Below are 13,683 nucleotides of genomic sequence, written 5' to 3' on the forward strand. Positions count from 1 at the left end.
TGAAAATATACAGCTTGCGACAGACAAAAATTACTGCTCACTTTTGAAAAGAAATATACACACAAAAGGGGGGAAAAAAACTTAACCTGCAACGAAAAGACTGAATTATTTGATAATGCACTTTGAGGCAGTTAAAGAAGGTGTTTAGTGCATTCAGTACCACCCATCAGTGTGAATTCAGAAAGAGTACTTTCAACTGCAGGAAATTGGTGTACTAAAATGAGTTCCAGACTTATTTTCAGTTCAGTAGATGCATAGCATTATGTTTTTGATTGATTTTTAATTTAATATTGATTGTTTATGCATGAAATTATGTAATATGCTGCAAAACAAGTATTTTTTAAAATCTTATTTTGAGATATTTTTAATACCGGTGTAACGGTATAATGTTTTACAAACTACTGAATATGGATATTGGAATCACTACTGGTGATATATTAAGTTTAAATGAAATTTTGTGACAAAAACCATCAAAATAAACAATGGTGCCCTACCTACAGCTTGTGGACCACATGTGGCCCATCGTGGTGTTCAGTGTTACAAGACAAAACATTTATTCTGAATCCTTTAAAAACTACTGATCATCTTCATTCAGTGTTATGAATGATTGTTGTAAACTTGAAGCCAATTAGTCATAAATTGGTTTCTGAAAAAACAAATGCAAAGTTTGTATCAATAAAATAAGTATGTGGTATGATGTCTGCAATTGTCTGAAAAAAAAATTATTAAATTTGATATTTGTTCTGACCCGCAAGATTAATTTCCATTTGTAGTTCAGGTAAAAGCAGGTTGGGCACATTGAAATAAAAATGTGCTACCAGAGATCATTAGATTTAAAATTGTTGCTTCTTAAAATTTTAATTGGACAGTTCATTTCTATTGTATGCCTCAAATTGCCCTTTTACTTATAATAATAAATTAACTCAATTTGCCCCTAATCACTGCTCTAACCCTTCAAGGACCGGTATGGGACCTATGTCCCCTAAGTTTAAGTTAATGATTTTTTTTTAAATTCCAGTTTTAATTTTTAATTTAATTTTCTTTCTGAGAAAAAGAGAAAAACAATGAACAGGGGCAACAAAATTAATTTTAAAAAGTAGGAAGGGCAATTTTATTAATTATTGAATACAAATATTTTATATATATATATTTCGTGGGTGTTTTTTTTTGTGTTATTGTGACATAAGGCTTTTAACATTAGCAAAAAGAAAGAAAAAGTATAAATATTTTTTAAGCAATATAAATTTTTATGTTCTACTTCAGAGCTCATGGTATTCAATTATTTAAATGACTGCTGATTGAATAGTCTGGCCTCAATTCCTGAAGCATAAATTTCTCACTGCAAAAACTTGATAAAATTTTACAAATTAGATTGGAAGTGGAAACTCAAAAGCTATTTAAATTTGAAATAAAATTAAGAAAAATAGATAATATTAATATGATTTTATTTTTTAATGTGACTTTAATATCAATAGGAGGGGTCTCAGTCTTTCAAGAAATTGTACAACTTTCCCATTCCCTCCTAGAATACTTTTGAAATATGCATGATACATTAGTACTTAGTATTTGGGAATTTGCTGGTTTTTATGTAACCTGTAAGCACATTCAAACTGCATGATCTTTAAAAACAATGACAGGCTATTTCAGTAAAATCATCAATCAATACATTGCCAGTAATGTGCAGTTTATAATCCTTAGAATAAAATCTATTTGAAATATTTTTCTGTTTTTATTTCAAACTAGGGACTATGGTCCTTCTACTTGTTGTCGCTTGCCAAACCCAGGAATTGCTTATGTGCATTGTGAATGCTATGTTGCAATTAAATTAAATGCAAGCAATTAGGCATTAATTATTTATGATGATTAAACAAAATTATTTTTATTCATTGATGGAATGCCAGTTTATACAAAAAAGAGAATGAAATATCCATTTTCATCATGCCAAAGTCCAGTTGATCCAGTTTGTTAACGTAACTCAAAAACTATATATAGCATCTAATTTTGTCACTCCTCTTTTGGGTTGTAATAGTGTGCTCCAAAAGGTTTTTGCTTTTACATTGATTTTCTACAAAATCAATTTCAGGTTATGTTTTGTATTATTGCAAACTAAAACGACATTACAAGTAGGCAATCACAGCAATATATATTGTCTTTAAGTTGACAGAAAATTTTACTCCAAAATTGAGATGCTGAATCCTGTGCCAATTAGGACATATTGCCGATGTTTAGGGAGATTTCCATAGAATTGTTGTTAAACATTATTGATTTTTTGTCATGAATCCCTGAAAAATTCTTTTTGGCACTGATTCTCAACAAATTAAGTGGTGAAAGTATTTAAAATGTCCTACTCAGTTTACAATACTACACTTTTACAGTATTGTGTCTTTGCCTTTACATGACCTATTTAGTTTTTGTTATTGTAAATTTCAGATTTCTGGTGCAAACAAAGCTACCAAACTTCTTTATGTTCATTAACATTCCATTCTCTCAGACTTTATAGAAAAAGTGTTTAAGAATTCATAGAGGGACTAAGAACTGATAAAAAAAAAAATGAATACATTTAAGAAGTATAATTTCTAATTTATGCTTTGGTGAGAAAGTAAAGGATAGTATCTGCAGATTTTTAGTTTCAATATTTTTACATTTTTGCGTTATCTATTGCACTTTAGCTTTGTTGTACAAGCTTCCTTATTTGGTTTCTGTTGAAAATAAAGCATGAAAACAGTCCAATTTTAACATTTCCCTATTGTTTAGATCCAAAATCCCGTTTTTTCAAATATCTCTAAAATTTCTTTCTGCAGATACTGCCCATTATCTTCCCTTAACAGTATGTACAGGAGTACATGAACACGCAATTTTTTCAGTTATTAAAATTTATGGTTAATATGTAATCCGCATATGAGGCAGTGAGAGGCAAATGGATAGACATTTTCAAGTTTTGAGTGAAACATGTTTAAAGTTTCAGTCCTATGTAGAGCTTTCATTGAAATTTTTTTCTAAATCATTCTGTTTAGCAGCACCTACCAGGGATACTATAACAATCTCTTGCCCCAAGACAGAGGAGGGGTTCATCAACCATTTGTGCTGATCAGGGTTCGAAAATATCATATTTTCGAAAATATCGAAAATATTCGATATTTTGATATATATCCGATATTTTCAATAAGCACAAACTGAAGTCCTCAAGATAATAACTGTGTCCTCAAATCACTCTTCATTTTCTTATACTATTATTACAATATGTAGACTTAAGATTAAGGTTTCTTCATTATTTATATCTAATGTTTCATTTTGCATTTTTTATCAATTTTAATGGAGTCAATTTAGCATTAGCTGTTTTACTCATTTTTCTTCTGTTAGCTACTTTTACACAGTTGTATGATTCAGAAATAAAAAATATACATTGGTCGGTGCATAGTCATATAAGTTTTTTTTTTTCTGACCAACATTTTATATTTAATGATGCACTTTTATTTATGAATTAAAATTTTTACATTGCAAATAATTTTATGAATATAAAATAAAAAGGAATATTATTTTGCTTTCTTATATTAATAATACATTAATACATCATAGAAATTTTGTGCGTAACTTTTTGGATATTTTCAATAATACATCAGCAATATTACTATGATTGATATAATTTTTCATTGAAAATACCGTTGTTGAAAAAATAAATATTGAAAATATCAAAATATCATGATATTTTCAAAATAAATATCAGATGTATATCATGATATATATCGGCGAACCCTGGTATTGGTTATCTCCAAATTTTTAATTTTGCCACTCACATCCCTTTTCTTCTCACTGCCTCATATAAAGAAATCAGACAGCCCCCAAACCTGATGTTCCCTCCTCTATTTCAGCGATGAAGATGGTAACCCTAGTGAAGAATTAAAACCAAAGTGTACAGTGAATCCATATTTGCAAAGATTGTATCAAGTACGAGATGTTTCAACCCTCAAATAATTTGTCGTACATTTATGAAAATCAAATCTTGTGTAACTAATATTTATTTTGTTACAGTGTTTGCAGTTTAAAGCTTTTCATCCAGAGAAGCCATTGCCAGAAATCTCTCCCCAAATAGAGGCCATAATCAATCCATCTGAAAAGGTTAGTAAGTACAAGTGATAAAATTTCAAAATTTTTCTTTATAGTAAACTCTCGATTATCTGCAGTCTTATATTTTCCAAAAGATTTTTTCTTTGTTTTTGGCAATTATTATTTGAATATAGACAGTAGCGTAACTATGGGGTACAGCGCCCCTGGAGAACTAAAGAAATTGCGCCCCCCCCCAGGGGTCCCCTGCATGGGAAGTCACCGGAGGTCATTGTGACCTCCCCCCTCCCCCCATTATTATTTTTTGGAACATATTTGATTAATTGATTCTACAAATAGGAGACAGCATTGTAATTTTATTTCTCACTAGTGGTACCCGCACGGCTTTGCCCGTAATAGAAAAATTAAAAGGTCTTTTGGTTCTCGCCTGTATATTTACAAATAATGTGTGGTGATTTTTCTCGCCAATTGGCTTGTACCCATGTTACGATTCCACGTTATGATAATTTCGTATCTCGCCAATTGACTTGTGTCCATGTTAGGGTTCCACGTTATGATAATTTCGTAATTTACTCGACCATCTTACGATATTTTTGTTCTTAAAATTGGAATAGAAAAAGAACGACATCGAATTTTCAAAAAATCGCTTTGAGGTGCACACCCCCATGCTACAAACTAACTTTGTGCCGAATTTCATGAAAATCGGCCAAGTGGTCTAGGTGCTATGCGCGTCACAGACATCCTACAGACATCCTCCGGACAGAGAGACTTTCAGCTTTATTATTAGTAAAGATTTTCTTTTTTAGAATTGTTTTCAATGATGCCTAATGTTCCTTCCCAGTAGATTTCATATGCCCCCCTCTAGCTCTATTTCTTGCAAGTTTTTTTTACATTTTTTAAACGCATTTTTCAAACTCAATAATAATAAAAAAAGCTCTTATTTTTTTTCTTTTTTAAATCAGTCGAAATGCTGCCCCCCCCCCCCCAGGCTGCTGAGCCCCTAACAAAAGCCGATCCTGCCAACCCCTAGTTATGCTACTAAATGTAGATAAATGCACCCATTTTAACTAAACAAGTCGATATTCTTTTTTTTTTTTTTTTGAAAAGCATATTTCTGTCTTCCCTTTCCCTTCCAATGACTTAAAACCATCCAAGGTCACAGAAACCTGATTTTCAGGTCTACACTACTTACTGCTTTAGATCTGCACACTACTTACTGATTTTTATATCTGCAGTACTTGCTTGCGTAAACAAGTAACCAGATCAGTTTAAAAAAAAAAAAACTCCCCTCCTTTCTTTTATATGTTTTTGGTATAACTTAGCTTGAATTCTTTTAATCAAATATGTTTGCACGATTTGCTCGTGTATGCATGTAATCCGTTTGCTACAAGGATTAATCCTTGCTTAATTTTTACATATATGTTTTGCATGCACTGTTTTCATTTTTTTTAGCTATAGTCAGAGCTGCCAACTGCTATGAAAAAATCAGTTTCTACGAACTACAGCTTTAAACTACAACGCTGCAAAAGCAGGCCCCAAAATTACGGTTTTCTGTTTTTTTAACTTATAACCCCCAAGAATGCAAAAAAAAAAAAAAAAACATAGCAATGTAAAAGCACTTGGACATTCCTCATTTCATCTTTAAAGACGGGTTATGCAAGATGTTCTATTTGCAATAGCGATTTTTCAGTTGAACGTGGTGGTCGTGAAGATTGCCGCAAGCATTTTACTTCAAAAAGACATGACGAATGGGTGAAAGGTACAACTAATAATCAAGAATTGAGTTTTAAAATCAATATTTTATCGTCTTAAATTATTCTGTATAAAATTTTTTATTATGTATTAATATTTTCTGTATCATATTTGAAATTTTTTAAGTATCATTGTTTTTGTACTTTATAATGTTGACAATTCATCACTGTGTGTAAATCTGCCACTGTGCCCCCCCCCCCCCACTGCAAAATGTTGCTCTGATTTTGGATTTTCAAAAGTTGGCTGCTCTGGCTATAGTTTTAATGTATATGAGTATTTTATTTTTCCTGTTTTTGTGTACCCATTTTAATATGCTTGCTGAGTATTGAAAATATTAAGTTTGTCCGAATTTTAGATTTTTTTTTTTGTAAGTCTATGATTTACAAACTATGCTGTAGCATCTAAAAAAGTGAAACTTAATTAGGAGTATGTGTGAAAAGTATTAATTTTTCAATCAAAAGTTCTGATTTTCACTATGAGTTTAGACATTCATATAGTTCTTCATTGTTTTTATCAATTAACGCTCACTGTCTATTTTAAATTTTTGAAGTTATAAGTATTGTACAAAATGTTTCAGCAGGTCTTCATAGGGTAGTTCCATGAGCTTTTTTGTGCTTCTGCACATGATATGTATTACTTTACTGTACCATGATAATGGGATTCAAGATATCTTTTGAAACACATTGAAATTAGTTCAACTTTAAGCACTTTTAGGACTATTGGTTGGTTTCAGAAACAAAGTATATAAATTTTGCAGTAAGTTACCGACCCTAAGCCATGGCTAAGGCAGAAATGTATAAAATACACCGTCGGCTCAGTCATTCCATCTGAGGATTACAGTTTCGTGCTTTTTAGCACTCATCTACCAATGCTAAGGAAGATAGTCTTCCTATTCGGGGTTGATGAATGCTAAAAAGCACGAAACTGCAGTCCTCGGATGGAATGACTGAGCTAACGGTGTATTTTATGTAAAGTATTGAAATCTTTTTGTCGTAATCCAAAGCATCATTTTCAATTATTTTTGTGGGGATTTCTCTCCCCCCCCCCTCATTTTTCTCAGCTTGCATTTTAATGAATTAATTCTCTGTTAGGTGCTCAAAACTGCTGATGCTGCTTTGAAAAGAGTGAAATTTGTTTTCAGTTTGAAAGATGTAATGCAGAAAAAGAAGCAAGATACATCTTTTAATTTGCTGTCTAGTGGGTTAGCTATGTATTTCTAATCTGTAGTCTTTAAACATAGTTCCGAGAAGGCCAATGGTTGTGACAGTGGCGTGGCCATGGGGGAGGATAGGGGGGTTAGAACCCCCCCTCATGAGCCCCAAAAAATTATATATATACACACACATACATATATATATATATATATATATATGTGTGTGTGTGTGTGTGTAAACTCGAGGGCATAGCTTTACTTTAAACTTCAGAAAAAATTACCCCCCCCCCCCCCCTTTCAAGGATTTTTTCTCGCTACGCCACTGGGTAGTGAGACTATATAAACCTAGGCCGACTCACAGTCACTATTTCAATTCACGAAAGTATGAGCTGTGAACTAATTTGGTGAACCATATGCTCTTCATTCATTTTTCTTTCTGCGCAATATGCTATTTAATCATTTGCCACCAATGGAGTGACTAAGATCCCAAATAAATTTTAATGCAGAAATATTTTGCTTTACTCGTATTTGCCAACTCTACTGTTTTTAACGCAGACTCCCGTTTTTCGTTTCCATCTGCCTAATTCCCGTTTTTTACCATTTTCTCCCCGTTTTTTTCAATCAATCATCAAAAAGTTTCGGTATTTTCTCAATAGATGGCACCCTTTTCTAGTCATCTACTAATTTTAGGAGAAGCAAATTTTTACAATTAAAAACTCATTTGGTAAAAATTTATTTTTGGAAGCTTTCCACATTGCATGTTCAACAAAACACGTGCTTTGCTGAAAATTGCAGCAGATTTCAATCCCTTTGCATCTTAAAAACATTTCAATTATTTTGAAAGTTTAAAGTTGTTTTAACATGTGCTACCATATACCTACTTATTTTATATTTTCTTTTCTTAAAATATTATTATTATTATTATTGGATATTAGTAATTAAATTTTTATAGCAACTTTTTTGGTAGAGACTGTGGGATGTACGAAACTTTAAGCAATTTCACTCATTATTTGGTTTCTCCTTTGCAGTATTTTTCATTTTTCTTGCTGCTACCAATTAGCTTACATCTGCAAAAAATCCCCATTTCACTTTAAATTTAGTATCCATGTTATTTAAAAGCATAATTTAATCCTTTTGTTGTGAAATATATCATGAGTGAATGACCTGAATACCTATAGTGGAATCTCCTGTTTTTTTTCCTTCGAGATTGGCAAGTATGTTTACTAGATAGCGCTGTGAGTCGACCTACCTTGTTTGCAAGCTAAATAGCAAGTGGCTGGACATAACAGATTGAGTTAGCATTGAATGCAAGCAGATTATCTTGGGATCTAAAGCATAATAAATCTTTCCTCATTTTAAATGAATTTTTTCCCTATAGTATTTTTTAACTTCTGAGAACTTTTTTTTTTTTTTTGTTATTTTATGTTTAACTCTATTCTTTTCTTCCTCTATGGCATAGTTAATTTGTAATTATGTCTTTAAATAATTTTATCATAAGATTACAAGATCTTTATTTTACAATCAAAAGTTTTATAAATTTGCATTTATAGCTTTGTGTGTACATGAATGAGCACCTTTTCACGATACTTTTTCAGTTGTATTTATATAAAGTAAATAATGCATAAATCATTGGAAATTTTCCTACTCTAATTTGCTAAGTTTTGTTGAGTACACAGAATAAAAATAGTTGTTGGGTTACATACACCTTACATCACTACTGGTGTTGTAAAGGGGGAAAAAACCCTCACCAGTTACAGTCAATGCAAATACTAGCAAAAGAAGAAAACTTGATGAACAGTTAATGCTACTAAACAGTTATAGATGGCATCAAAATAGCTGATAAGTTGACTCAAGAGTCTTAATCTCCTGAGTCCCAAGCAACTGACAAGTAGGGGAATGTGAAATGGTTAAGATGACTGAAATTTTTCGATATGGACAAATCAGAAATTCATTTTGAAAATTACAGTACATAGAGAAAGAACAGAGCATTTTATAATAAAACTTGCGTTGAAACAGTATTTTTTATTTTAGGCAGTAAATTTGAGTCTTCAAACAACAGTGGAAAATTTTCCCTTTTTTTTTCCCTTGGGGCAAAGTAAAAAATAAAATATTTTTGCAATGAAACACTTCATATTCGATTATAAAACATATTTTTGATCAATAGAATCAGTAACTAAAAGGTTGAATGAACAAATGAAAAGATAAATAACAATAATAATAATAATAATTAAACAATAAACAAATAATTAAATGAATAAATCACTTAATATGGAAGAAAAATAAATGAACAAGTAAAAGAATGAATGAATAAAGAAATAATTGAATGAATGAATAAATAAGTGAATTACTAAATGATGGACTGTCAATAAATTAATTAAAATATGAAAACGTAAGTGATTTATATTAAATGATTGAGTGAGTAAATGATACAAACTATTTCACTTTGCCCCATCCACTTTGCCCCACATGTACTTGACTAATTGTACAATTTATTTAAAATACGAATAAGCTCAATATTAATTAAATTAACAGTGCATTGAATATTAGGAGGTCTCAATTAATATTTAAAATGTTAATAACAATGACTTTATCATTTTATAGTACCAAAAATAATTTGACTTACAACAAAATATTACAATATGAGTATCTTTTTTAAAATTGCCTGTGTTACCAAATGCTTTAAGCTTCCACAGTATTTTTTTCCTGACTGAAATAGACTACATATGGTACTATGTAGTTAAAATAATACCAGATAAATGGAGCTAAAAGTGGAGTAAATATTTCACCATTTCACTTTGCCCCGCTATTTCACTTTGCCCCATGTTCCCTCTACATCTTCACTATACTTTTCATGCCAGACAGCTCCATAGGTTTAGTAACTATAAAACAGTTGCTCTTTGAAATTTAAAAAATAATCCACATTTAAAAAAAAAAAAAAAAAAACTCAATTTTGAGGACCCCCATCAGGGGCAAATTGCAGTTTGCCCTTGCATTAAGCAGGGACTGTGTCTAGGGTCGGGTGGGGTAAAATGGGTATAAAATAGCCTACTTTTGAATTTTGACTCAAATATTTTTGTCAAAATATTTTGTTTCCAATTTTTTTTTGTTTTATGTATACATTACATATGTTGAGAGTAGAATTAAATGATTTTCACACATAATTTGATACAAATTTATTTTTGAGAGGAGTGTTTATGACTATATGTTTTCTATACCCATTTTACCCCACGCAGGTGAAAATGGGTAGCCTGTGGGGTAAAATAGGTATTGAAGTCTAAGAAGTGATAAAAAAAAGCATACTATTTGTTCAACGCAGTGTGATAATATAGACTTAAGAGTCAATTAACAAAATTTTACAATTTAATTTAAAAAAAAATAGTGCAAACAGTAAATTTGACAAAATATTAATGAGGTTTCTTTCATGCACGATATCCATACTTGTCATTCTTAAAAAAAAGTAATGGCATCTATTGTTAAATTGTGACTCATTAATTTTTTGTATTATTTGATGTTTTTTTAATGAAATCCATGTCGTCTGTATCAGGAAAAATAAGAAAAATCCCCCATCTCGGATTTTTTAAAAATATTTCATCTTATAATATTTCCCTCAACAGCCATACATTTGCCAATAAATTCTTTCTTGCTTGTTTCTTCTAAGTACAATATTCATACCCAGGCACCTGTGGTTAAAATTTACTTCATAAGCATATTTTTAGCAGTTTCTATTCCAGATATTTCCTCTGAATGGAAACTTTCTTTTTCCACTATTTTTTATTTTCTTGTTTTTCAATTCATTATTTTTTTTATTTTCAACCCTTAGCCTTTCTAAAACATCTTTGTCAATACTTCCTGTATTTTCTAGAGCATACATTTAAGTTTTTTGTAGTAAGTTACCGCCTTAAAGCCAGGGCGGCCCTATCTTAGCTTTGCCATCAATCTTTGGGGCGGCGAAAATACCTTAGCTTTGCCATCAATCTTTGAGTTGAACCGCACCATTGCTGCGGTCGCTCATCTGGTTGGCTAATTCTGTTTTAGCTACCAGTTTGTTTGGCTCTCTTGGCTCCCTTAAGAGATTTTTCGCCTCCAGCTCATGTGATTCCTATTCCGGGCTGATGAGTGCTAAAAAGCAAGAAACTGCAGTCCTCGGATGGAATAACTGAGCTGGCGGTGTATTTTAAGTATACATTTAAGTTGTTTTAAATAACCCATGCAGGTAGTTGTCATATCTGAAGCTCTTGTTGAAATTGCAGATAATATTGCACTTTTCAAATCTTTATAAGGTGACGAAATCGTGCTTTGTGACGTATAATTTTCGGATTGAAACTAGAATGTGTTCTGAGAATTTACAGGTACATTAGAGAAATTGGTAGCATCTGATTGCAATCAAATACAAATGTGACGACCAGCAACAGGCTGGGCCCAGCATATTCTGAGGAAAGTGTTATTTTGTGCGTGAGTGCACAAAAATTCTAGAATAAGTATACTTCTTATTATTTGTTATGATGGAGCAAAGGTTATTTCATAAAGTCATGGCATTGCATACTTTTATGTTTCAATCATTTTAAATTAACCACAAATGATTTAATATTCATTTAAAGGAAAATATACTGTTGTATCTTTTAAAACAACTTGCTGGAATGATAAGCCTAACCATATACCCATTTTACCCCATTTTCAAAATATGAGATTAAAAATAGAAAAAAATCTTTTTTTTCTTCCCTGTAAGTTGAAGCAGCAACAAAAATGTCCAACTAAACATATTATGATACAGTAATAAAAATTTCTCAAAAATCAGGAGCTGGAGATAGAAGTTTAAGCAGATAACATGCGGCTTGAATTTACCTACTTCAATTTAAAGTGTTACCTCTCACTAAAAATAATCTATTGGAAAAATATATTTTGTGAAACAGAATTCAGAACAGCCAAGTATAATGTCTCACTCAAAAAAATGCAAATTTAATTTAAAATAATTTGTTTCTAAAACCATATATTTTGACTACCTATTTTACCCCACTACCCATTTTACCCCACCTGACCCTATTTCATCCCTCTTTTTAGCTCAATGGTCTCCGTGACTGAATGAAGATTTAGAAACGTTGCTAGCTTGTTGGCAGTATCTTTTGCTGCTGTTCATTAGCTTTGTTGTTTGCTTTGGAGGCAGGTTAACGTTGTAAAACTTCCTATTTCAATATAATGAATGTGAGTAATAGTAGTAGATTGTATAGTATGTACAATAGTAGTTATTGGATTTGTTGTTCCAGAAAATGAGTTTGGGTGTAATGGTATTATAAAATATAAATACAAACTTGTTTGTAAAAGAAAGTTCAATTAAATTCGTCTAGAAATTAAATAATTTCTTTTTTCTGAATGCTCATTAGATTTAAAATATTTTTTAATGTTTTCAAAAATATTTTGTAATGAAAAGTAAATTTTCACCATTATTGGCTTTATTTTGAAAAGGAGTGCTTTTTTTAAATATTAGTTTAAGCCATCTTAGTTTTGTTGTTCCAAAACAACTTTTTCAAAGTTTGGATGTAAGAACATTATAAAATAAAACAAGTTCTTTTTCGAAAGAAACTTCAATTACAAATTTCTGGATAAATTATTCTTTTTCCTTAATACTTACCTGGTTTAATTTACTTTTTAATGTTTAAAATTAGTATTTATTTTAGAAGTAAATTGTGTTCCTTTTTGTCTTTTAAGGAAAATACTGCTGTGTCTGATCAAATACATTTTAAGTAGAGTTAGTTTTCATTTAAACTTAAAAATTTCAGGATAAGTTCAAAACTATCTTCATCAGTAATTGTGTTGCTGTATCTTGATTTGGTCCATGGTGGGTCAATTGGTAAGGCATCAGACTCTTAACGGGAGGGTTTGAGGTTCAAAGTCAGCTCATCCAAGTTCCTCTGTGTTTGTTAATGATGACTGGGACATGTTAAATATATTTGTGATCACAGTTCTTCAAGTTCCCATTCCAAATCCATATTTCTAGTGGTGATGCACCTGGGATTGCTTGGCTCTGATCTGGATTTAAAAAAAAAAAACTATCTTCAGGACCCTATCCAACGAAGTGAGCCACATTTAGTGGTATGTGCGGGGGACCATATAATGTAATTTGTGTTTTATTTGTTGAAAATCTGGCTGACATTGCAGTACCAAATATAAAAATTAGATTATAATTCAAAATTAAATTACATCTAAAAAAATATTTAAGACAACCACTAGTTAAGTAGTTTTTGGAAAATAAACTCTGTTTGAGAGAAATATATATATTTCTTTTTTGCAGCATGACTTAAAGTTACTTATCTCTATTTTATTTTCGCTTACTAATAGGAAAGCTTAACATAATTGGAACTAAAATGATTGAAATATATCTTTTCAGAAATTCTGAAAATACTCGTAAAAGGAAACTGTCAGAAGATAGTGGTATTGACAGCAAGCTTAGCATTATTGATGATGTTATTGATCAGATCACAAAAGTAAGCATTTTAAAAATATAATTTTTAACATTAATGCTAGGTTAACATAAACTACACTATTATTAACTGCACTATTATATATCTACAACTTCAGCCATTTGCATTCTATTGTAAAGTTAAGTTCTTTCAGTAATCCGCTGCTTTTGATTTACAATTACTAACAGGAAACTCCTTGGTTCGTTAACCAGGGGTCGAAGTGGTCCTATATATCCTATATTTCTTATATTTTCAAAAAAA

The 13,683-nt window shown here is 31.0% G+C and overlaps 1 protein-coding gene across 1 annotated transcript in view; it reads left to right on the forward strand.

The window, feature by feature from the left end:
* The window catches only part of LOC129223279 (X-ray repair cross-complementing protein 5-like), a 48,045-nt gene that overhangs the window by 13,409 nt on the left and 20,953 nt on the right, over positions 1 to 13,683 (forward strand). Inside the window, exons 8-11 of the mRNA XM_054857845.1 lie at positions 3,870 to 3,945; positions 4,030 to 4,116; positions 6,906 to 7,015; positions 13,350 to 13,446. Of these exons, the coding sequence (XP_054713820.1) occupies positions 3,870 to 3,945; positions 4,030 to 4,116; positions 6,906 to 7,015; positions 13,350 to 13,446 (370 nt within the window). The remainder of the gene's footprint in view (positions 1 to 3,869; positions 3,946 to 4,029; positions 4,117 to 6,905; positions 7,016 to 13,349; positions 13,447 to 13,683) is intronic.

This window comes from Uloborus diversus, chromosome 5 (genome assembly GCF_026930045.1).
Source record: "Uloborus diversus isolate 005 chromosome 5, Udiv.v.3.1, whole genome shotgun sequence".
NCBI lineage: Eukaryota > Metazoa > Arthropoda > Arachnida > Araneae > Uloboridae > Uloborus > Uloborus diversus.